This window comes from Notolepis coatsorum (genome assembly GCF_963971535.1).
Source record: "Notolepis coatsorum genome assembly, chromosome: 19".
Classification (NCBI taxonomy): domain Eukaryota; kingdom Metazoa; phylum Chordata; class Actinopteri; order Aulopiformes; family Paralepididae; genus Notolepis; species Notolepis coatsorum.
Window position 1 is genome coordinate 10,148,718 of NC_140183.1, and position 25,000 is coordinate 10,173,717.

At 43.9% G+C, this 25,000-nt stretch overlaps 1 protein-coding gene across 1 annotated transcript in view; it reads right to left on the reverse strand.

Moving 5' to 3' along the window:
* Positions 1 to 25,000, reverse strand: part of LOC311245930 (F-actin-uncapping protein LRRC16A-like) — a gene marked incomplete at its 3' end in the record, with an annotated part of 192,389 nt that overhangs the window by 29,263 nt on the left and 138,126 nt on the right. The window contains 7 exon segments of the mRNA XM_084335954.1: positions 874 to 887; positions 2,181 to 2,235; positions 12,729 to 12,828; positions 13,175 to 13,256; positions 14,775 to 14,786; positions 18,298 to 18,367; positions 18,746 to 18,850. Coding sequence (XP_084192080.1) covers positions 874 to 887; positions 2,181 to 2,235; positions 12,729 to 12,828; positions 13,175 to 13,256; positions 14,775 to 14,786; positions 18,298 to 18,367; positions 18,746 to 18,850 — 438 coding nt within the window.

Here is a 25,000-nt window from a genome sequence, read left to right on the forward strand (position 1 = left end):
TACAGCTTTAGTTATTACAGCTTTAGTTATTACAGCTTTAGTTGAGTTATTACACACTTTAGTTATTACACACTTTAGTTATTACAGCTTTAGTTATTACAGCTTTAGTTATTACACACTTTAGTTATTACAGCTTTAGTTATTACAGCTTTAGTTATTACAGCTTTAGTTATTACAGCTTTAGTTTAGTTATTACACACTTTAGTTATTACAGCTTTAGTTATTACAGCTTTAGTTATTACAGCTTTAGTTTAGTTATTACACACTTTAGTTATTACAGCTTTAGTTATTACAGCTTTAGTTATTACAGCTTTAGTTATTACAGCTTTAGTTATTACAGCTTTAGTTTAGTTATTACACACTTTAGTTATTACAGCTTTAGTTATTACAGCTTTAGTTATTACAGCTTTAGTTTAGTTATTACACACTTTAGTTATTACACACTTTAGTTATTACAGCTTTAGTTATTACAGCTTTAGTTATTACACACTTTAGTTATTACAGCTTTAGTTATTACAGCTTTAGTTATTACACACTTTAGTTATTACAGCTTTAGTTATTACAGCTTTAGTTATTACAGCTTTAGTTATTACAGCTTTAGTTTAGTTATTACACACTTTAGTTATTACACAATTTAGTTATTACAGCTTTAGTTATTACAGCTTTAGTTTAGTTATTACACACTTTAGTTATTACAGCTTTAGTTATTACAGCTTTAGTTATTACACACTTTAGTTATTACAGCTTTAGTTATTACAGCTTTAGTTATTACATTTCAGAATTTTAAACATCAGATTCCATGTGATTTGAGCTGTCCACACAGAAAAAAGATCAGAATCCGAAATGAGCAGAATAAATGTGCTTTGATTTTACAGTCTGAATGTAACCTGTACATAGAGACACATACATTCCACTTCATATCAGAGCAATGTGGCCAGGAGGTCACGTATCACGTATCACTAACTGAAAGTTATGAAATCATCACTCAGGATGTGGAGGGAGGACCCGTCTCTATTAATAATGCGAGTCGCCAGAGAAATTGCAAAACAATGAAATCCAAATGAGATTGACCTCAGGTAAGACGAGCAACAGATTGAGTCATCGGACGTCTCTGTAAAATGATGGAAACTACTGCTTAATATTCAAATGAAACTCATTCATTAGTGTTCAGTCTCATTTCATCAGTAGGGGATTGTGTGAGTGTGTGTGTGTGTGTGTGTGTGTGTGTGTGTGTGTGTGTGTGTGTTTGTGTGTGTGTGTGTGTGTGTGTGAGTGTGTGTGTGTGAGAGAGAGAGAGTGAGATATATATATAATATATATATACAAGGGGGCGTAATTTTGTTTTCAATGGTGGAGGGGACACATTTGGGGGCGTGGTCAGTTGCGGTTGCGGGGGTGGGGGGGGTCCCCCCTTCGTAGATAAAAAAAAATCAGTTGTGCAAGTCAATTTTGGTGAGTTGTTTCTATATACAATTCACTTATGACAAGTCATAACGCCGCGCAAGTCTCGGAACGTGAGAGAGAGAGAGAGAGAGAGAGAGAGAGAGAGAGAGAGAAAGAGAGAGAGAGAGAGAGAGAGAGAGAGAGAGAGAGAGAGAGAGAGAGAGAGAGAGAGAGAGAGAGAGAGAGAGAGAGAGAGAGAGAGAGAGAGATAGAGAGATAGAGAGAGAGATATCGCGCTATTTATTATCTACAATGTATAAAACAACAGCCTAGAGGCTTTTAATACAACAAGGTCATAGACAGATAAATGCTGTTGCATTTCATGGCAATCACACAGACCAATCGTTCACAGTTTCACACCAAACGTTGAGGGGAGGGGTGCTATGTATTTGAGCACACCTGACGACATGGCTGTTGTTATGCAAAGACAGCTGTGGTCGGTACTGAGCTCTCTCTCTCCTCACTGGAGCTCTCTCCTCCCCACTGGAGCTCTCTCTCCTCCCACTGGAGCTCTCTCCCCACTGGAACTCTCTCCTCCCCACTGGAGCTATCTCCTCCCCACTCACATGTGTCATCTATAGAGAGTCAGAACAGACCTAAGATCCAAGTCTACAGTACGTCTAGCTGTATGGAACCGGCCACTGGCTGAGAGACGAATATTCAATGAGCAGAATTCTCAGGTATCAGACGCTTTCTATTTAAAAAAACGAGACACGGGAGGAAATGAAGCAACTCACCGACTCCTCCTCCTGGATCATATGGACCAGGTTGTCCAACACCGGGGCCAGGTTTCTGAAGGAGAGAGAGAAGGAGAGGGAGGAGAGAGGAGAGGAGAGAGGAGGAGAGGAGAAGAGATGATAGAATAGAGAAAGATAGATGAGAGGATAATGTATGAGGAGGACAGAGAGAAGGAGAGGGAGGAGAGGAGAGAGGAAAGAGATGAGAGAAGGAGATAGGAGAGAAGAGGAGAGAGAGGAGATGAGAGAGAGGAGAGATGATAGAGAAGGAGAGATGAGAGGAGAGAGGAGAGAGAGGTGAGAGAAGAGAGATACGGAGAATAGAGAGGAGAAGCGATGACAGGAAAGAAGGATATAAGAGATGAGAGGAGAGAAGGAGAGAGGATGATAGATGGTCTACTTATTTTTATGTAACTAGTATTTTCTTGACCTCCTGACTTGAAATACTGATTTGACGATACAGTAGAATGTTTGCTCATAAGCCTACTATGCAAAAACGAGCCCAAAGTCAAGAGCTTTTAGATGACAAACATATCAGATGCTTTTATGCAAAGCGCCTTCCAGGATCATAATCCACGTGTATATTTTGAGTAATAATAATAATAATAATAATAATAATAATAATAATAATAATAATAATAATAATAATAATAATAATAATAATAATAATAATAATAATAAATGTATTTGTATAGCACTTTTCATACAGAAATTGCAGTTCAAAGTGCTTCACAGCAGTAAAAAATACAGGCATAAGCGAGCATAAATAAGATAGAGTGGTCACTGTCACAAATCACAGTTTTTCACATTAGGATCTAACATCCCAAATAGGCCTCTCTGTTTACGGTTTCATTCAGTAATACAAATAATAAAATAGAATAGACAGAGTAAAAAAGTGCGGTTTGATTCAGTTTAAAAATCGGCAAAAAATTAAATAGAACGGACAGTAAAAAGTGTGATCGAATAGTTCAATAAAAATATAACAACAGAGCAGTGCATCGCTCTTAACACTTTCCGTGCCACTCACGAGATTTCTCGTGTTTTTTTATAGGTGGTTGAAAGCCACTCACGAGATTTCTCGGATTTTTTTTTTTTTTTTTTTTAGCAATCTGAAAAATTATTGCATCACCCGAGCCTACCCGAGTATAGCCGAGCGGCGCCGGCGATCACTGTGGAAAAAAGCGCCCCCTGTCGTCTCCCAGATGACATAAGTGATTTTGGAATGGACTCAATGAAAATGAATGGGGAAAAAAATCCGGTACTCCACATTTTCCAGTTCACTGATCCAGCCGGGGTTACCACAGTTCATTCTGGAACCTCAGATCCCCGCTGATCATGGAGTTCTACAGTATCGCGTTGGATCCATACACGTATCGATTTTTTTGAATGGTGATCAGGAATTGGAATATACCAGTTGGATACCAAGTGAATATCAGGAAGGCAGCAGGTCCGGACGGCATCCCCGGCCGCGTCCTAAAAGTCTGTGCCGACCAACTGGCCCCAGTATTCACTGACATATTTAACCTGTCCTTAGAACAGGCTGTCATCCCCACCTGCCTGAAGAAGTCCACTATTATCCCTGTACCCAAAAAATCCAAGCCTGCTTGCCTCAACGACTACCGCCCTGTAGCTCTCACCTCCATAGCCATGAAGTGCTTTGAGAAGCTAGTAAAGGGCTACATCTGCTCCTCCCTCCCCATCAACATGGACCCCCTGCAATTTGCATACCGCCCCAACAGGTCCACGGAGGACGCCATATCCCATGTGCTGCACACAGCAGCATCACACCTGGACAAGAGGCAGGGGAACTATGTGAGAATGCTATTCATCGACTACAGCTCGGCATTCAATACCATAGTCCCCTCCATACTCATAGCCAAGCTCAGGGACCTGGGCTTGGGCTATGACCTCTGCCAGTGGGTCTTGGACTTCCTGACTGGCAGACCCCAGGTGGTGAGAGCAGGCAACTGCACCTCCTCATCCATCACCCTCAACATAGGGGCCCCCCAGGGCTGTGTTCTGAGTCCCCTCCTCTACTCCCTGTACACACACGACTGTGTGGCTCAGCGGAGTAGCAATACAATCGTCAAATTTGCTGACGACACAGTGGTGGTGGGCCTGATCTCTGCCAACGACGAGAGGGCCTACCTGGAAGAGGTCAAGGTCCTGGCGGGATGGTGCCAGGAAAACAGCCTCTCCCTGAACGTCAGCAAAACAAAGGAGATGATTGTGGACTTCAGGAGGTCGGGGGTCAAGGACTACAGCCCCCTCAGCATCGACGGGGCACCGGTTGAGAGAGTCAACAGCTTCAAGTACCTCGGAGCCTACATATCCGAGGACTTGACATGGACCACACACATTAACAGTGTGGTGAAGAAGGCACGACAACGCCTCTACTTCCTCAGGCGCCTAAGGAAGTTCCAAGTCAGCCAGAAGATCCTTAAGAACTTCTACTCATGTACAATAGAGAGCATCTTGACCGGCAACATCACCTCCTGGTTTGGGAATAGCACTGCAAAAGACCAAAGCAGACTACAAAGAGTGACACGTTCAGCCGAACGCACAATTGGAGGGGGGCTCCCCACCCTCCAGAACATTTACTACAAGCGTTGCAAGGGCAAGGCTAAGAGAATCATTAAAGACTCCAGTCACCCGAACAACTGCCTCTTCGAACTGCTGCGGTCAGGCAAGCGATACAGGAGTCTCAAGGCGAGCACAGAAAGACTCAGAAGTAGCTTCTATCCCCAGGCCATCAGGCTGCTAAACGAACAATGAATGAACACTACACAACAACAACCACCAAACGCACATAGCACACACATCCACACGCACACACTCACTTTAAACAAACACACTGTAGCACCCACTCCACACACTTTATAGCACACACCCACTTTAAACAAACACACTGTAGCACCCACTCCCCACACTTTATATTTATGGATGAAGGATTGCACTACAACTCGTACACCTTACTGTAAATTGTACCTAAAATTGTACCTCATCCCATTTCTGCTTTGCACTAGATAGTACTGTACATTAGTACACTGCATAGTATTGTGTATTGTATATTATATGGTAACTCAGAACATTGTACATATGTCTATACCGAACACTGTGACCTCATTTCTTCTTCTAAATTCATGCTATATTATGTTATTATGTTATTTGATACTATCTTGTCTAGCACAGTCTCTGGAGCGTAACAGTAAGAAGCATTTTGTATGAAAGTATTCTGTACTTCTGTATGACAACTATTAAAGAACTTGAACTTGATACCATCTGATGTCAGGTAAGGACTCTATGTTATCAGTGTTAGGATAATCAGAGTAAGTTTGATGAAGATATAGGCTGTTTTGTGAAATGTCTTCTTTCGGTTTCACTGTAAAAGTCCAAGAGGAAATCAACGAGGCGATTATCCGTGCGCGGCCGTAATGTGCTTGCGTGCACGTATAATATTGATCATCTAGCGTTTATTTGAAAACGATTCATAAAAAGGCAGACGAATATCAACGTTGTGGAATATTCCAGTAAAAGACGATTTTCATAGAATGCTCCAGAATGAGCTGTTTTTTATCTGAAAACGGGTGCTTTTCTAAATGCTCTGAAACGGAAACGACGCGATAAAAAAACAATCTGCCTTGACAGCACTGACTGGAAAATAGTCTTTGATAATGCGATGGGCAGATTAGACACATAGCCATAATTTAAAACATAGATTAGGCGATATTAACGTTAACATTGGCGCCGATGGTGGCATTCAGCCGGTAAAAAGGAAAACCAGGCGTGGCGCTCAAAGTGTTAATACTTTGAGTTTCTTTACAAAGTTCTAACATACAACAGAGCAGTGCATCGCTCTTAACACTTTGAGTTTCTTTACAAAGTTACACTGATAACCCAAGGGAGAATTGAATGCCTAACAGGCATGTTACGTGTCGTACTCTGCCCATTGAGCTACATACAACTGTATGATAGCGGCCTACATTGTGTGATAATGTTAGAAATCTGTCACTAAGCAAACCACCCTTTCCCTGTACACAAGCGCTGTATTGTAGACAGAGGACCCTGCTGCCCTCAGACCAGGCCATGTGAGCGGATCGGAGCGTGAGCGGCGCGGGGAGCGGAGCGGGCGGTTTTGACGTGAGCGAGGAGTGGGTTTTAAAATGGGTCGGCGCGACGTCCGGAGCGAGAGTTCTCCTCCGCTCCAATCCACTCCGGGACGCTCACACAGTGGTTTAACACTGATGTAATAATATACATGTAGTACAATGCCAAAGCAACAGATGGCGATGTACAAACATGAAGGCCATTTTCAACCAATGAGAATTGAGAAGGGTGAACCTGTGATATCTTGTTCAGGCTTCACTCCTCCTCCTTCACTCACTCCTGTTAGAAAAGTATCGACGCCATTGTTGTAGTCGTTAGCTTACATGCTAACGTTAATGGCAGCGACCATAGCATTGTGGCTTGGCTAACTATCATCGCTTAATAGAACTAGTGAATGGATAAACAACGTTATTTAACATTGCAGAATGGGTACAATTACAATGCTGCTCAATACAAACAATTGTTAAGGGGCCCAGGGGGTGTAGACTGTTGTAGTTTGAGCTAATTTACACCATGCTCCAAACAAAAATAAAAAAAAGCCGAGCGATCTGGCGCGGGGAGCGGGGAGCACTCGATTCAAGGTGAGCGGTGAGGGAGCGGAGAGCGACTTGGGGGCGGGGTCAACATGAGCGATTAGCGGAGCGGACCAAGCTTTAAAGAGCGAAGAGCGGATTTCTCGGCCGCGCCGATCCGCTCACGTGGCCTGCCTCAGACCCACTGCTCTGGATCTGTGCAAGACGTCAGAGGAGGTTCTTGCCAAAACGTTGGTTAAAACCAATTGAAGCCCGACCTCTTTTCTTGATCCTCCAATCACAACTGTTGCGTCCCTTGGACAAACAAAGTAAAGCGAGGGAAGCAACAGTTGTGATTGGATCAAAGAAAAGAGGGCGGGGTTTCTGATAGATCAATTGCACTTGAGCAGAGCAGAGCAGAGCTGAAGAACTAGCTAGGAATGCCTCTTCTGGCGGCAGGACTGAAGGGCATTGTTCATATTTCAGCTCTGACCCAGTCAAACTGTGACTGATGGCTCCCATGTCCTCCCAATGGCCTTCACTAACATGAACCTCTGCAGACCTCTTGGAGGGAGCAAGCTTAATAAGATCTGGTCACGGATACAGGAATAACCAACTCATGCAGGCTGACAGGGACCAGAGTTCTAAAAGGTTCATTCACTTATGCAGAATCCTGGTCCCAGTGGTTGCTGAAATTAGGCACTGTTGCATCATTGATGTCTCCACATTTTCCTCTAAAGACCTTGGGTGAGGGCTGGAAGTGTATCTCTAAAGACCTTGACTGAAGTGTATCTCTAAAGACCTTGGGTGGAAGTGTATCTCTAAAGACCTTGACTGAAGTGTATCTCTAAAGACCTTGGCTGGAAGTGTATCTCTAAAGATATTGGCTGAAGTGTATCTCTAAAGACCTTGGCTGGAAGTGTATCTCTAAAGACCTTGACTGAAGTGTATCTCTAAAGACCTTGGGTGGAAGTGTATCTCTAAAGATATTGGCTGAAGTGTATCTCTAAAGACCTTGGCTGGAAGTGTATCTCTAAAGACCTTGACTGAAGTGTATCTCTAAAGACCTTGGCTGGAAGTGTATCTCTAAAGAGCTTGACTGAAGTGTATCTCTTAAGACCTTGGCTGAAGTGTATCTCTAAAGACCTTGGCTGGAAGTGTATCTCTAAAGATCTTGGCTGAAGTGTGTCTCTAAAGACCTTGGCTGGAAGTGTATCTCTAAAGATCTTGGCTGAAGTGTATCTCTAAAGACCTTGACTGAAGTGTGTCTCTAAAGACCTTGGTTGGAAGTGTATCTCTAAAGACCTTGACTGAAGTGTGTCTCTAAAGACCTTGACTGAAGTGTATCTCTAAAGAGCTTGACTGGAAGTGTATCTCTAAAGACCTTGGCTGGAAGTGTATCTCTAAAGACCTTGACTGAAGTGTGTCTCTAAAGAGCTTGACTGAAGTGTATCTCTAAAGACCTTGGCTGGAAGTGTATCTCTTAAGACCTTGACTGAAGTGTATCTCTTAAGACCTTGACTGAAGTGTATCTCTTAAGACCTTGGCTGGAAGTGTATCTCTTAAGACCTTGACTGAAGTGTATCTCTTAAGACCTTGGCTGAAGTGTATCTCTTAAGACCTTGACTGGAAGTGTATCTCTTAAGACCTTGGCTGAAGTGTGTCTCTAAAGACCTTGACTGAAGTGTATCTCTAAAGACCTTGACTGGAAGTGTATCTCTTAAGACCTTGACTGAAGTGTATCTCTTAAGACCTTGACTGAAGTGTATCTCTTAAGACCTTGGCTGGAAGTGTATCTCTTAAGACCTTGACTGAAGTGTATCTCTTAAGACCTTGGCTGAAGTGTATCTCTTAAGACCTTGACTGGAAGTGTATCTCTTAAGACCTTGGCTGAAGTGTGTCTCTAAAGACCTTGGCTGGAAGTGTATCTCTAAAGACCTTGGCTGGAAGTGTATCTCTAAAGACCTTGGCTGGAAGTGTATCTCTAAAGACCTTGGCTGGAAGTGTATCTCTAAAGACCTTGGCTGGAAGTGTATCTCTTAAGACCTTGACTGAAGTGTATCTCTTAAGACCTTGACTGGAGTGTATCTCTTAAGACCTTGGCTGGAAGTGTATCTCTTAAGACCTTGGCTGGAAGTGTATCTCTAAAAACCTTGGCTGAAGTGTATCTCTAAAGACCTTGGCTGGAAGTGTATCTCTTAAGATCTTGACTGGTAGAGTATCTCTAAAGACCTTGGCTGGAAGTGTATCTCTAAAGACCTTGGCTGGAAGTGTATCTCTAAAGACCTTGGCTGGAAGTGTATCTCTTAAGACCTTGGCTGGAAGTGTATCTCTTAAGACCTTGGCTGGAAGTGTATCTCTAAAGACCTTGACTGAAGTGTATCTCTAAAGACCTTGGCTGGAAGTGTATCTCTAAAGACCTTGACTGAAGTGTATCTCTTAAGACCTTGACTGAAGTGTGTCTCTAAAGACCTTGACTGGAAGTGTATCTCTAAAGACCTTGACTGAAGTGTATCTCTAAAGACCTTGGCTGGAAGTGTATCTCTAAAGACCTTGACTGAAGTGTATCTCTTAAGACCTTGACTGAAGTGTGTCTCTAAAGACCTTGACTGGAAGTGTATCTCTAAAGACCTTGACTGAAGTGTATCTCTAAAGACCTTGGCTGGAAGTGTGTCTCTAAAGACCTTGACTGAAGTGTATCTCTTAACACCTTGGCTGGAAGTGTGTCTCTAAAGACCTTGACTGAAGTGTATCTCTTAACACCTTGGCTGGAAGTGTATCTCTAAAGACCTTGACTGAAGTGTGTCTCTAAAGACCTTGACTGGAAGTGTATCTCTTAAGACCTTGGCTGGAAGTGTATCTCTTAAAACCTTGGCTGGAAGTGTATCTCTTAAGACCTTGGCTGGAAGTGTATCTCTTAAGACCTTGGCTGGAAGTGTATCTCTTAAGACCTTGGCTGGAAGTGTATCTCTTAAGACCTTGGCTGGAAGTGTATCTCTAAAGACCTTGACTGAAGTGTATCTCTAAAGACCGTGGCTGAAGTGTGTCTCTTAAGACCTTGGCTGGAAGTGTATCTCTAAAGACCTTGACTGAAGTGTATCTCTTAAGACCTTGGCTGAAGTGTATCTCTTAAGACCTTGACTGAAGTGTGTCTCTAAAGACCTTGGCTGAAGTGTGTCTCTAAAGACCTTGGCTGAAGTGTGTCTCTAAAGACCGTGGCTGAAGTGTATCTCTAAAGACCTTGACTGGAAGTGTATCTCTAAAGACCTTGACTGAAGTGTATCTCTAAAGACCTTGACTGGAAGTGTGTCTCTAAAGACCTTGGCTGAAGTGTGTCTCTAAAGACCTTGACTGAAGTGTATCTCTAAAGACTGTGGCTGAAGTGTATCTCTAAAGACCGTGGCTGAAGTGTGTCTCTAAAGACCGTGGCTGAAGTGTATCTCTAAAGACCGTGGCTGAAGTGTATCTCTAAAGACCTTGACTGAAGTGTATCTCTAAAGACCGTGGCTGAAGTGTATCTCTAAAGACCGTGGCTGAAGTGTATCTCTAAAGACCGTGGCTGAAGTGTATCTCTAAAGACCGTGGCTGAAGTGTATCTCTAAAGACTGTGGCTGAAGTGTATCTCTAAAGACTGTGGCTGAAGTGTATCTCTAAAGACCGTGGCTGAAGTGTATCTCTAAAGACCTTGACTGAAGTGTGTCTCTAAAGACCGTGGCTGAAGTGTATCTCTTAAGACCTTGGCTGAAGTGTATCTCTAAAGACCGTGGCTGAAGTGTATCTCTAAAGACCGTGGCTGAAGTGTATCTCTAAAGACCTTGACTGAAGTGTGTCTCTAAAGACCGTGGCTGAAGTGTATCTCTTAAGACCTTGACTGAAGTGTATCTCTAAAGACCGTGGCTGAAGTGTATCTCTAAAGACTGTGGCTGAAGTGTGTCTCTAAAGACCGTGGCTGAAGTGTATCTCTAAAGACCTTGACTGAAGTGTATCTCTTAAGACCTTGGCTGAAGTGTATCTCTTAAGACCTTGACTGAAGTGTGTCTCTAAAGACCTTGACTGAAGTGTGTCTCTAAAGACCTTGGCTGAAGTGTGTCTCTAAAGACCTTGACTGAAGTGTATCTCTAAAGACTGTGACTGAAGTGTATCTCTAAAGACCGTGGCTGAAGTGTATCTCTAAAGACTGTGGCTGAAGTGTGTCTCTAAAGACCGTGGCTGAAGTGTATCTCTAAAGACCGTGGCTGAAGTGTATCTCTAAAGACCTTGACTGAAGTGTATCTCTAAAGACCTTGACTGGAAGTGTATCTCTAAAGACCTTGGCTGAAGTGTGTCTCTAAAGACCTTGACTGAAGTGTATCTCTAAAGACCTTGACTGAAGTGTATCTCTAAAGACCTTGACTGAAGTGTATCTCTAAAGACCTTGGCTGGAAGTGTATCTCTAAAGACCTTGACTGAAGTGTGTCTCTAAAGACCTTGGCTGGAAGTGTATCTCTAAAGACCTTGACTGAAGTGTATCTCTTAAGACCTTGACTGAAGTGTATCTCTAAAGACCTTGACTGAAGTGTATCTCTAAAGACCGTGGCTGAAGTGTGTCTCTAAAGACCTTGACTGAAGTGTATCTCTAAAGACCGTGGCTGAAGTGTATCTCTAAAGACCTTGACTGAAGTGTATCTCTTAAGACCTTGGCTGAAGTGTATCTCTTAAGACCTTGGCTGGAAGTGTATCTCTAAAGACCTTGACTGAAGTGTATCTCTAAAGACCTTGACTGAAGTGTATCTCTAAAGACCTTGGCTGAAGTGTATCTCTTAAGACCTTGACTGAAGTGTATCTCTAAAGACCTTGACTGAAGTGTATCTCTAAAGACCGTGGCTGAAGTGTGTCTCTAAAGACCGTGGCTGAAGTGTATCTCTAAAGACCTTGGCTGAAGTGTGTCTCTAAAGACAGTGGCTGAAGTGTATCTCTAAAGACCTTGACTGAAGTGTATCTCTAAAGACCTTGACTGAAGTGTATCTCTAAAGACTGTGGCTGAAGTGTGTCTCTAAAGACCTTGACTGAAGTGTATCTCTAAAGACCGTGGCTGAAGTGTATCTCTAAAGACCGTGGCTGAAGTGTATCTCTAAAGACCGTGGCTGAAGTGTATCTCTTAAGACCTTGGCTGAAGTGTATCTCTAAAGACCTTGACTGAAGTGTATCTCTAAAGACCTTGACTGAAGTGTATCTCTAAAGACCTTGACTGGAAGTGTATCTCTAAAGACCTTGGCTGAAGTGTGTCTCTAAAGAACTTGACTGAAGTGTATCTCTAAAGACCTTGACTGAAGTGTATCTCTAAAGACCTTGACTGAAGTGTATCTCTAAAGACCTTGGCTGGAAGTGTATCTCTAAAGACCTTGACTGAAGTGTGTCTCTAAAGACCTTGGCTGGAAGTGAATCTCTAAAGACCTTGACTGAAGTGTATCTCTTAAGACCTTGACTGAAGTGTATCTCTAAAGACCTTGACTGAAGTGTATCTCTAAAGACCGTGGCTGAAGTGTGTCTCTAAAGACCTTGACTGAAGTGTATCTCTAAAGACCGTGGCTGAAGTGTATCTCTAAAGACCTTGACTGAAGTGTATCTCTTAAGACCTTGGCTGAAGTGTATCTCTTAAGACCTTGGCTGAAGTGTATCTCTTAAGACCTTGGCTGGAAGTGTATCTCTAAAGACCTTGGCTGAAGTGTATCTCTAAAGACCTTGGCTGAAGTGTATCTCTAAAGACCTTGGCTGAAGTGTATCTCTAAAGACCTTGGCTGAAGTGTATCTCTAAAGACCTTGGCTGAAGTGTGTCTCTAAAGACCTTGGCTGAAGTGTATCTCTAAAGACCTTGGCTGAAGTGTGTCTCTAAAGACCTTGGCTGAAGTGTATCTCTAAAGACCGTGGCTGAAGTGTGGCTGAGTCTTACTTGGACTTGATGTTGTTGAAGTTCCTGCCCAGCGCGAGGTGTCTGATGGAGCGGTTCTTGGCCAGCCACACCAGCAGGGTGGAGAGGTCAGAGTCCAGGCCTGGAGGGACGCAAGGTCAACATAATGATGCTGTAGCTTCATTGTTAGCAAGTTTAGATCCTGCTCTTAAAGACCAGCTGAGGTGGGGTTTGAATGGCATTCAGATATAAGTGAGTGGGCATTGAATGGAACTTGAACGGGGAGCGGTTACATGAGAACGTTATACAAGACGTTATTGGCATGGGAGTCGCCAGGGACATTCTGGGGGGGGGGGGTTGTTTTATTTATGGTTGTTTATTAACCTAACTCCTTAACCTTAACCCCACCGGAGACCTAGCGCTCCTACTATAACCTCAACTAGAGATGAAAATGACATCCAGATTATCCCTGGCGACATAAATCTCACCGTTATCAGAGATGTCCAGACTGGAGATGTTGGGTATCTCAGCGATGCAGCCCTCCAGGATCTGAGAGCCTCCTGACCGTAGCTATGGAAACAGAGGAGAGGACATCAAACACAGTCCCACAGTCCCACTGCATACCAGGGGCATCTAGGTCCATGTCCTGTACAGGCCATGAAACCAACATTCATTCAGTGAAGGGTTAAGTGGGTTCAGTATTCCACCAGCCAGGTACATTTCTTAGTAGCCTAACTATTTAGAATGATAGAACTCTGATGAGCTACCAGGCTGGTACCATAGCAGTGGACTCTGATGGGCTACCAGGCTGATACTGTAGCAGGTGTACAAACCACAGGCAACGTTTGGCTGGTAGCTGGTATCTATTTCAGGCTCCGTGACTGCATTGATATTGATAGCACTAACAACATGGAACAGGTCAACTAACAACATGGAACTGTGTGAAATGAGTATTAAGAAATAAAACAACAATGTCAAATCAGTAGTTGTACATTCAATCAAAGTACAAAAAGACCAATGCTATGCTGTATGTACAGTCGGAAAACCCAATTTAAACACAAGCAATATGGAATGGAATGAATGATATGATATCACATATATTCTCTGATCAATGACCAGAAACTAAACTTTATATTCACGTAGAAATGGAAACAGGTTTTAAATGGGAGAAGAGTTTTTCAAGCAACAACAAATAATAATATGGTTGGACAACGTGTTTGTGATGAGGGTTAAAGAGGAAGTACGCACGATTTTCCTACGTTTGGTCTAAGACAGACAAAAAACATTAGCCGACAACATGAACAACTCTCCACTAAATACAAACACAAGAGGGCTAGTCATCAGGTATAAATGTATTGTCTGCTCCACAGACAATAGACCTGTTTGCTGTATACAAACATACCGTGTTCGAGCCAATCAGCAACACCAACTGATTCACGTGACTAAGCCTCCTCGGACCTGCGCGAGCTGCTGCGCCCAAAGATTACGACGGAGAAACCATGACACGCCCCTGACTAAAAGTTGTTTCAAACGAAAACGGCTGGATGTCATTTAGCCAAATCAGCATGGCTGCGAGTGTGAGTCTTTCACATATGATGAATTGAAAATGGGGGACCCTGATGGAAACAAGACGAAAGTCTTTCTCAGGTCTGCATCCTCTTAACAATTGTATGTATTGAGCTGTACTGTACTGTACCCATTCTGCAATCTGTTAATAAACTTTTCAATCAATCAATCAATCAATCACCTTTTACATATCTAGCTTTGGCATGGATTGATTGTTTAGATCGCTACCATGGCTAACAAATGCACATATATTGTAGTCTGCCCCGTTGTTCTGACCAGGATTACGTTCCTTTCTGCTCCGGTGATGCGCGCACACTGAGTCTGGCGTATACAGCGAACAGGTTTATACACATTGGGAAATATGTTATAGATGACACTGAGAGACACCCAGGCAGATGTTGTGAGTGTATGGGTAAGTTTTCGGTAAGATAATTGGACATCTAAATGTGGGTGTTGTAAATAAAAAATTCAAAAAGCAGAGCAGCAATGCGTATTTAGAGAGGTTAGCAGCCCAGTACTTACACAGTGCCCAAGCTTAGAGATGCATTAGGAGGAGAGAAAAGCACATTAGAGACAAGCCACACACACACACACACACAAACACACACACACACACACACACACACACAGGTGTGTCCACGGTCACAATTATATTCAAAGTCACGCGCTGCTGATGGGCCATGATACAAGCACATGCATGCAGGGAACCACGTGCAAGAGCAAACACACTTAAGATAAAGCATTGACCTATACGAACACACACTCACACACACACTCACTCACACACTCACTCATTTAGACACAAAACACACACAGATGCATACGCACGAACACACACACACACACACACTCACTCATTTAGACACAAAACACACACAGATGCATACGCACGAACACAGACACACACACACACACACTCACTCACTTAGACACAAACACACACAGATGCATACGCGCGAACACAACACACACACACACACACACACACTCACTCACTTAGACACAAACACACACAGATGCATACGCACGAACACAAACACACACACACACTCACTCACTTAGACACAAACACACACAGATGCATACGCACGAACACAAACACACACACACACACTCACTCACTTAGACACAAACACACACAGATGCATACGCACGAACACAAACACACACACACACACTCACTCACTTAGACACAAACACACACAGATGCATACGCACGAACACAAACACACACACACACACTCACTCACTTAGACACAAACACACACAGATGCATACGCACGAACACAAACACACACACTCACTTATGTAAACACAAACACAAGCACACACACACTCACTTAAACACAAACACAAGCACACACACACACACACACACACAAACCGATGCATACACATGCACAAGCACAAACATATATTTGCATGCCGTCAATCTACACACAATGTACACTGCACAATGACACAAGGCGCCTGCACCAAAGGGTTAATTAGACGTTCTAAAAAGACCGGAACAGATCATTTCCCCCAGAAGTTCCGATCAGGAAGATTTCTACGGGAATGTATAATTGGGTTTCCTGTATAATTAGTATTCATGTGTTATCTTTAGCAATCCCAGTGAAACTACAGCAAGCCGTCTCTCTCTCTCTCTCTCTCTCTCTCTCTCTCTCTCTCTCTCTCTCTCTCTCTCTCTCTCTCTCTCTCTGCCTGATCAATGGGAAGGGGGAGGGGGATGGAGAGAGAGACAGTGAGAAAGAAAGAGATGGAGAAAGAGAGAGAGTGTAATTGCGAGTGTGTGTGTCACGTGATTATGATTAAATAATGAAATTGAATAACCCCTCTCTCTCTCTCTCTTCACCTTCCTCGATCTCCCTCCTCTCTCTCTCTCTTCACCTCCCTCTATCTCCCTCCTTCTCTCTCTCTCTCCCTCCCTCCTTCGCTCTCTCTCTCTCCGTTCTCCCTGCCAAGTGCGTTCCATTATCCAGGCTTTTAACCAGTGTCAGTGGCCTATGAGATCGTTCTGGAAAGGATCCCAAAAGCCTAATTGCTCTGAGGGCCGTTCTCGCTCCGAACCATCGACACCAGACTGCAGAGCGGCGCTGACACCGCTGATTATAGGGGGGTTGGAGGGGTCGGTGGGGGGGTGCGTGGGGGGGTGCGTGGGGGGGTGCGTGGGGGGGTGCGTGGGGGGTGCGTGGGCTCCTGTCCAACTGTTGCCGTTTTAAAGTAGTGATCAGGCCCTAATCCAGAGTGGTTTATTCAGACATCTGGATACTATAACATCAGCTCATCCAGCTGCAGTTCAGTCTGCCCTCTCGGTTAACGGGGCAAACGTATGGAACTCTCTGCCCACTGGCTTAAAACTGGAGTCCAATGCCAACGTCTTCAGCAGAGGACTCAAGGTATGGCTGAAATCAACGCAGCAGTAAGTGCTCACATATGTAGATGCGGACTGTTTTTTTGATCATGGACTCTTGCTCTGATAACTATTTGTTCTGATTTGTGATTTTAATTCTGTATTTTACTGTTGATTTCATTATATCTTTTAGAAAAGCCTCAATGGACTGGTGTCGAAAACTAGCACTTTGTTGGCTGGTCCAATGTGGCTGTGGTGTCCATTTTAAATAAAATGTTTCATTCATTCATTCATTCATTCACATCTGCACAGCAAACAGAGAATGTCCTCAAAAAGCAGACAAGTAAACTTTGAAATGACGACTGAAATTATATTTTGTGTTTCGAGGTAAAGAATTAGCATTCAAGCTGTTTTCCTTCTAGTTTTTGCGGTCTCGGTTGACGGGATTCTGATCAGGATGGATCGGTGTGATGGCCGGTGATAGGTGAAGCCGATGATAGGTGAATAGGGTCTTAGGTTGAGAGTTACCCAGAATTATCATTCAACAAACTGTGTTGACCAACCAATCTGAGGTTGATATCAATCTGAATAAGCAGTGCGCTAATCTGCCATGGGGTTTCATCAGCCTTAGTGAGTCCACACACACACGCACGCACGCACACACACACACACACACACACACACACACACACACACACACACACACACACACACACACACACACACACACACACACACACACACACACACACACACACACAGCAATACCCGTAGTATGCTCTGCTGAGCGCACCACTCTCTGAAGGGCCTTCCTGTCCTGTGCCGTGCTGTTTCCAAACCAGGCAGTGATGTTCCCAGTCAGAATGCTCTCTACAGCCCCGGAATAGAAGGAGTGGAGTATCTTCCCCGATACTCTGAACTTCCTTAATTGTCTCAGATGGTAGAGGCGCTGTTTCGCCTTTTTTACCACAGTGGCTATGTGAGTTGACCATGTCAGGTCCTCTGTGACGTGGACTCCCAGGTACGCTGTGACCTGCTGGGGCAGCGGGCTGAGAGCAGGGGACACAAACAGGCTGGATAAGCTGGTCAGGAAGGCCAGTAGCGTGGTTGGGGTGGAGCTGGACTCCCTAGCGAGGGTGGCGGAGAGGAGGAGCCTTGCTAAGCTCCAGGCCATCAGGGAGAACCCCTCCCACCCACTATACACAGACTTGGCTGACAGGAGGAGCATGTTCAGTGCCAGGCTCACACTACCTAAATGCAGCACTGAATGGCACAGGAAGTCCTTCATTCCAACAGCCATCAGACTATACAATGCATCACTGTGCCTCACTGCATCACTGAGCACAGAGTGACGGTTACCATCTTCCTGGACTTAGTTTGAAACAGCACTGTGCAATATTACACCTACTGTAGACCTCAGTATATTTTTACTGTATTTATATTACTGTATATTTTATTCCATTTTTATTCTATTTTATTCTACTCTTATCTTAGGCAATTTGATTTGTTTTGTTATTCTTATTCGTGACCTGTTCTGTCTAAATGTTTAAATGTTGAGCGATTTGCAGTGTCAAATTTCCCTCGGGATAATAAAAGTATTTATATTCTATTCTATTCTTAAAACAATATTAAGATGAATTTGAAGATGCAACCTGTGTGTATTTTCATACATGAGGCCTCTGGGGGTCTCACCTCACAGCAGCTCAGGTCCACTGAGACATCCTTCAGGTTGGGGTTGCTGGCCAGGCCCAGGAGGAGAGCTCTGGAGAGAGATACCACAGTGAGACAGACAGGCAGGCAGACAGACAGACAGACAGACAGACAGACAGACAGACAGACAGACAGACAGACAGACAGACAGACAGACAGGCAGGCAGGCAGGCAGGCAGGCAGGCAGGCAGGCAGGCAGGCAGGCAGACATACAGACAGACAGACAGACAGACAGACAGACAGACAGATAGTCATACAGACAGACAAAGAGACAGGCAGACAGAGAGACAGATAGACAGACAGGCAGACATACAGACAGACAGACAGACAGACAGACAGACAGACAGACAGACAGACAGACAGACAGACAGACAGACAGACAGACAGACAGACAGACAGGCAGACAGGCAGACAGGCTGGCAGCTCTTACTTCAGGGCCTCTGGGCTGAGCTTGGTTCCTGACAGGTTGATGGAGGTGAGCGCCATGGAGCTGCTGAAAAAGTGCTTGAAGGATGGAGGCACCTCTTTACCTTTCCTGAGGAAGAGGAGGAGGAAGAGGAAGGTCAACACTTCAGTTAAACCTCTCCTGGAGAACAACAGAGAGGAAGAGGAGGAAGAGGAGGGTCAACACTTCAGTCAAACCTCTCCTGGAGAATAACACAGAGGAAGAGGTGCTCCCTGCTGGACAACAACACCACCAGGTCCAGAACGCCCCCTGCTGGACAACAACAGCACGTTCTTCTGTCTCTCCTAGGTTCCTCTCCACTCCTCCCCTCTCCTTGCTTAGTGGTCACATGCGTGGACAGCACTTTTTAGATTGTATGTCCACAATTGTGTACACTGCTGAATTGGGGCCTTATGGCTACATATGTGGACACTTATACTGCCATCTGGTGGTGTCAGAAGAGTATAACATACATTGGTAAAAATTCAAGATGGCGGCGAATAGGAGGGAAGATTCAAGTGGCAACTCCAGACACAAACATCGACCAGGTAAGAAGTCCTGCCTTATTTTATGGCTTATTCTTATTTAGATATGTATATAAGCGTTGGACATTTGTCATGACAAGCACATTTGAATTTTATTTTGTAAAAATAAGAACTTAGCATGTTGCTAAACATGATGTACACGTTTGTGTACTTATGGACTGAAGCTCGTCGAAACAGCTAATATACTAGTAAACATGCACACATGTAAAATGATAAAACAAGTATATCTGGTGCAGTTAAAAGGCTGTACATTGTCTAAATGTAATACATACCAATTCAATCACTAAATACATATATACATACATAAATTAGTTGGGTTATGTATGGCCCTGTATCCTGTATGTACTGCACTGTATCCTGTATGTACTGTATCCTGTATGTACTGCCCTGTATCCTGTATGTACTGTATCCTGTATGTACTGTATCCTGTATGTACTGTATCCTGTATGTACTGTATCCTGTATGTACTGTACTGTATGTACTGTACTGTATGTACTGTATCCTGTATGTACTGTACTGTATGTACTGTACTGTATGTACTGTATCCTGTATGTACTGTATCCTGTATGTACTGCCCTGTATCCTGTATGTACTGTATCCTGTATGTACTGTACTGTATGTACTGTATCCTGTATGTACTGTATCCTATATGTACTGTATGTACTGTATGTACTGTACTGTATCCTGTATGTACTGTATCCTGTATGTACTGTATCCTGTATGTACTGTATCCTGTATGTAATGTATCCTGTATGTACTGTATCCTGTATGTACTGTACTGTATCCTGTATGTACTGTATCCTGTATGTACTGTATCCTGTATGTACTGTATCCTGTATGTACTGTATCATGTATGTACTGTATCCTGTATGTACTGTACTGTATCCTGTATGTACTGTACTGTATCCTGTATGTACTGTACTGTATCCTGTATGTAATGTATCCTGTATGTACTGTATCCTGTATGTACTGTATCCTGTATGTAATGTATCCTGTATGTACTGTATCCTGTATGTACTGTACTGTATCCTGTATGTACTGTATCCTGTATGTACTGTATCCTGTATGTACTGTATCCTGTATGTACTGTATCATGTATGTACTGTATCCTGTATGTACTGTACTGTATCCTGTATGTACTGTACTGTATCCTGTATGTAATGTATCCTGTATGTACTGTATCCTGTATGTACTGTACTGTATCCTGTATGTACTGTATCCTGTATGTACTGTACTGTATCCTGTATGTACTGTATCCTGTATGTACTGTATCCTGTATGTACTGTATCATGTATGTACTGTATCTTGTATGTACTGTACTGTATCCTGTATGTACTGTATGTACTGTATGTACTGTATCCTGTATGTACTGTATCCTGTATGTACTGTATCATGTATGTACTGTATCCTGTATGTACTGTATCCTGTATGTACTGTATCTTGTATGTACTGTATCCTGTACTGTACTGTATCCTGTATGTACTGCATCATGTATGTACTGTATCCTGTATGTACTGTATCCTGTATGTACTGTATCCTGTATGTACTGTATCCTGTATGTACTGTATCCTGTATGTACTGTATGTACTGTATCCTGTATGTACTGTACTGTATCCTGTGCATGATGATCCATGCATTAGTTTTAACTGTCCAAAAGGGGGAAAAGTGCAATGTTTCCATGTTGTTTTTACTCTGATATTCAAAACATGTTCAAACATGTGTGTGTATGTGTTATTAATACATCAGTCAGAAAAAAAACTGTTGTGTTCAAGGTGGAAATAAAGAGTTTTTCATTCTATTACACAATGGTGACTTAATTGGGTTTTATGGAAGTTCGGACCAAGAATCCACATATGTGGACATCATTTTTCTCTAAAAGTACATCATATCAAAAGATGATAGGCCTACTTAGTTTGTATTCTAATTAGGGTCCAATAAGCCCAAATAGCCAAGATAAATAAAAAATGCATGTAAAAAAAACAGCTTGGGCCTCAGGAGGTTAATGAAGTCATCTCTAGTGTCTCCTCTATTCCCCAGAGACTAACTGTAGAGAGAGAGATGATGGAGGAGACTCCACCTCTCGACCCCTGCCCATCTGCCACACACACACACACACACACACACACACACAGTCACACACACACACACACACACACACACACACACACACACACACACACACACACACACACACACACACACACACACACACACACACACACACACACACACACACACACACACACACACACTTTTCACAAGATCTTCAAGCTCCAGTCTGTCTGTAATGACACCTTTTCACCAGCAGGTGGCACACAGACCAACAGACAAATCTGCCTTTTGTTTCAGAGTCAGGATCACAGGCAGTCTGTCTGAGGCAGCAGAGATGGAGGGACAGGGATGAAGAGGGAGAGGAATGGAAGGAAGAGGGAGGGGAGGAAGAGGGAGAGGGAGGGGAGGAAGAGGCAGGGGAGGGGGAGGGAGAGGGAGGGGAGGAAGAGGGAGAGGGAGGGGAGGAAGATGCAGGGGAGGGGGAGGGAGAGGGAGGGGAGGAAGAGGGAGAGTAAGGGGATGAAGAGGGAGAGAAAGGGAAGGAAGAGGGAGGGGAGGAAGAGGGAGAGGGAGGGGAGGAAGAGAGAGAGGCAGGGGAGGGAGAGAGAGAGGCAGGGGAGGGAGAGGGAGGGGAGGAAGAGGGAGAGGAAGGGGATGAATAGGGAGAGGAAGGGAAGGAAGAGGGAGGGGAGGAAGAGGGATAGGGAGGGGAGGAAGAGGCAGGGGAGGGGGAGGGAGGGGAGGAAGAGGGAGAGGAAGGGGATGAAGAGGGGGAGGAAGGGAAGGAACAGGGAGGGGAGGAAGAGGGAGGGGAGGGGGAGGGAGAGGGAGGGGAGGCAGAGGGTGTTGTGACAGGGTTGTGACAGGGTTGTGACAGGGTTGTGACAGGGTTGTGATGGTGTTGTGACAGGGTTGTGATGGTGTTGTGACAGGGTTGTGACAGGGTTGTGACAGGGTTGTGATGGTGTTGTGACAGGGTTGTGACAGTGTTGTGACAGGGTTGTGACAGGGTTGTGATGGTGTTGTGACAGGGTTGTGACAGTGTTGTGACAGGGTTGTGATGGTGTTGTGACAGGGTTGTGATGGTGTTGTGACAGGGTTGTGATGGGGTTGTGACAGGGTTGTGACAGGGTTGTGACAGGGTTATGATGGTGTTGTGACAGGGTTGTGACAGGGTTGTGACAGGGTTGTGATGGTGTTGTGACAGGGTTGTGACAGGGTTATGATGGTGTTGTGACAGGGTTGTGACAGGGTTGTGACAGGGTTATGATGGTGTTGTGACAGGGTTGTGACAGGGTTGTGACAGGGTTGTGATGGTGTTGTGACAGGGTTGTGACAGGGTTATGATGGTGTTGTGACAGGGTTGTGATGGGGTTGTGACAGGGTTGTGACAGGGTTGTGACAGGGTTGTGACAGGGTTGTGACAGGGTTGTGACAGGGTTGTGATGGTGTTGTGACAGGGTTGTGACAGGGTTGTGACAGGGTTATGATAGGGTTGTGACAGGGTTGTGACAGGGTTATGATGGGGTTGTGACAGGGTTGTGACAGGGTTATGATAGGGTTGTGACAGGGTTGTGACAGGGTTATGATGGGGTTGTTACAGGGTTGTGATGGTGTTATGACAGGGTTGTGATGTGACATCAAACAGAGGGTCTTCATCCACCTGGTCCATTGACTGTTTGATTTGGCTCATTGAATAGAGACCAGGAGCCTAGAGGAGAGTCAGGTTAATACGGACCAGGAGCCCAGAGGAGAGTCAGGTTAACCCTTTCACTACCACACAACAGAAGGTTAACCCTTTACTATCACACTACAGACGGTTAACCGTCTGTAGTGTGATAGTAAAGGGTTAACCTTCTGTAGTGTGAATGAATGAATGAATGAATGAATGAATGAATGAATGAATGAATGAATGAATGAATGAATGAATGAATGAATGAATGAATGAAAACTTTAATTAACAGATTGCAGAATGGGTACAATACAGTACGGCTCAATACACACAATTGTTAAGGGGATGCAGACCAGAGAAAGACTTTCGTCTTGTTTACATCAGGGTCCCCCATTTTCAATTCATAGTGACATACATGACATTTATGGCATAGGGACATACAGGTATTTAGTACTGTTACATTTGTGACATATACGATATGCAAATATACAGTACTGTTACCCATAGATCCTGACAGAGTATATACATATGATGGGGAGGGGACTGTCTATTAGGAGGGGGTGGGTGGGCGAGAAATAGTGATGGTAGTGAAAAGGGTTAACCCTTTGTCGTGTGGCAGTGAAAGTGTTAACCATTTGGTAGTGCGGCCGTGAAATGGTTAATACGGACGTGGCCGGCCGGTAATTACACTGTTAATCATTCTCTACTTCTCTACTCTGCTCCGTTTCCTCTTTTATAACCAAGAGCGTGCTTTTCCACTGACCACAGCACGTAGTCACTGACACTTACTGACGTGAGTGGTGTATTTACATAGCGACCCTGTGATTGTGACTACTTGGGATTCTATTTTTGAGTTGGCACAGGGTACCATCATTACGTTCTATTTATGAAAACAAGGATACGTTCTTATTAAAACCCTGGTGTAGAAATCGTCGGAAAAGAGAAACGCACAATTTCTATCTTGCGACGACACAACGCCGCGTGTCATTTATTTCATAGTAGCACAAGTGACAGCGGTCAGAACTATGCCGTGCTAGCGCCTGACAGCTCGTAGTAGTAACCAAACATTTATGAATGAAACCCCACCACCAGGGCGTCTCCGCTCAGCCCAACCCCAAAACCAACTTCCTTAAAGTGACAGTGCCCCATCGACACATCAAAACAATACAATGGTGAAGTATGCCTATAGAACCCACTACACTGGTATATTATGTGGGATACACCCTACCAGCAAAACCTATTTACAGTTGGGGTTTTGCAATCTACATAAACCTAGTTGCCATGGTGATGGTGTGAATATTCAGAGCCATAACCTGGAACCGTGTACATGTAAATAATGTAGATGTACATTTTGATCACTTCACACTAAACAGCTGTAGGTACTGTACACAGTGAACGCGCCAGACCCCTCATTCCATCTCTTCACAGATATGTTTGCCAGCACTGTGCTACTAGGTGTAGTACTGTATGATCTATTGGGTCTGGGCGTCCACTCCGGCTAGTCTCCTTATCCAGGGGTGTAAAGTACTTGAGTAATTGTACTTTGTTACAACACTTAAGTACTGTTTTTGGGGGTTTGTACTTTACCCGAGTATTATTAGGTTTGTATATACTTGTACTTTTACTCAATTACATTTCAGAGACAAAAAAAACATACTTTTTACTCCTTACATTTAAAATGCAGACCTACAAAGTACAAAGTACAAATCTCGCAGGTCCAACTATTGTAATTAGTTAATTATTTGTTTCTCTGGCCGAACTAACGTTAACGTTATTAATCCTGCGGCCGCACTTTATTTAAAAACAGCCAATCAAATCCCCATCAATGGAAAATGAACCCGCCCATACACGTGCTGATTGGTCCTTGTGCAAGACTAGAATGCGGGGATCTTTGATTAAACACCTGCCATCAGAAGAATAGACAGTCAGAGTGACAAGCTACAGAAGATGGCCACAAACGATAGTACGAGT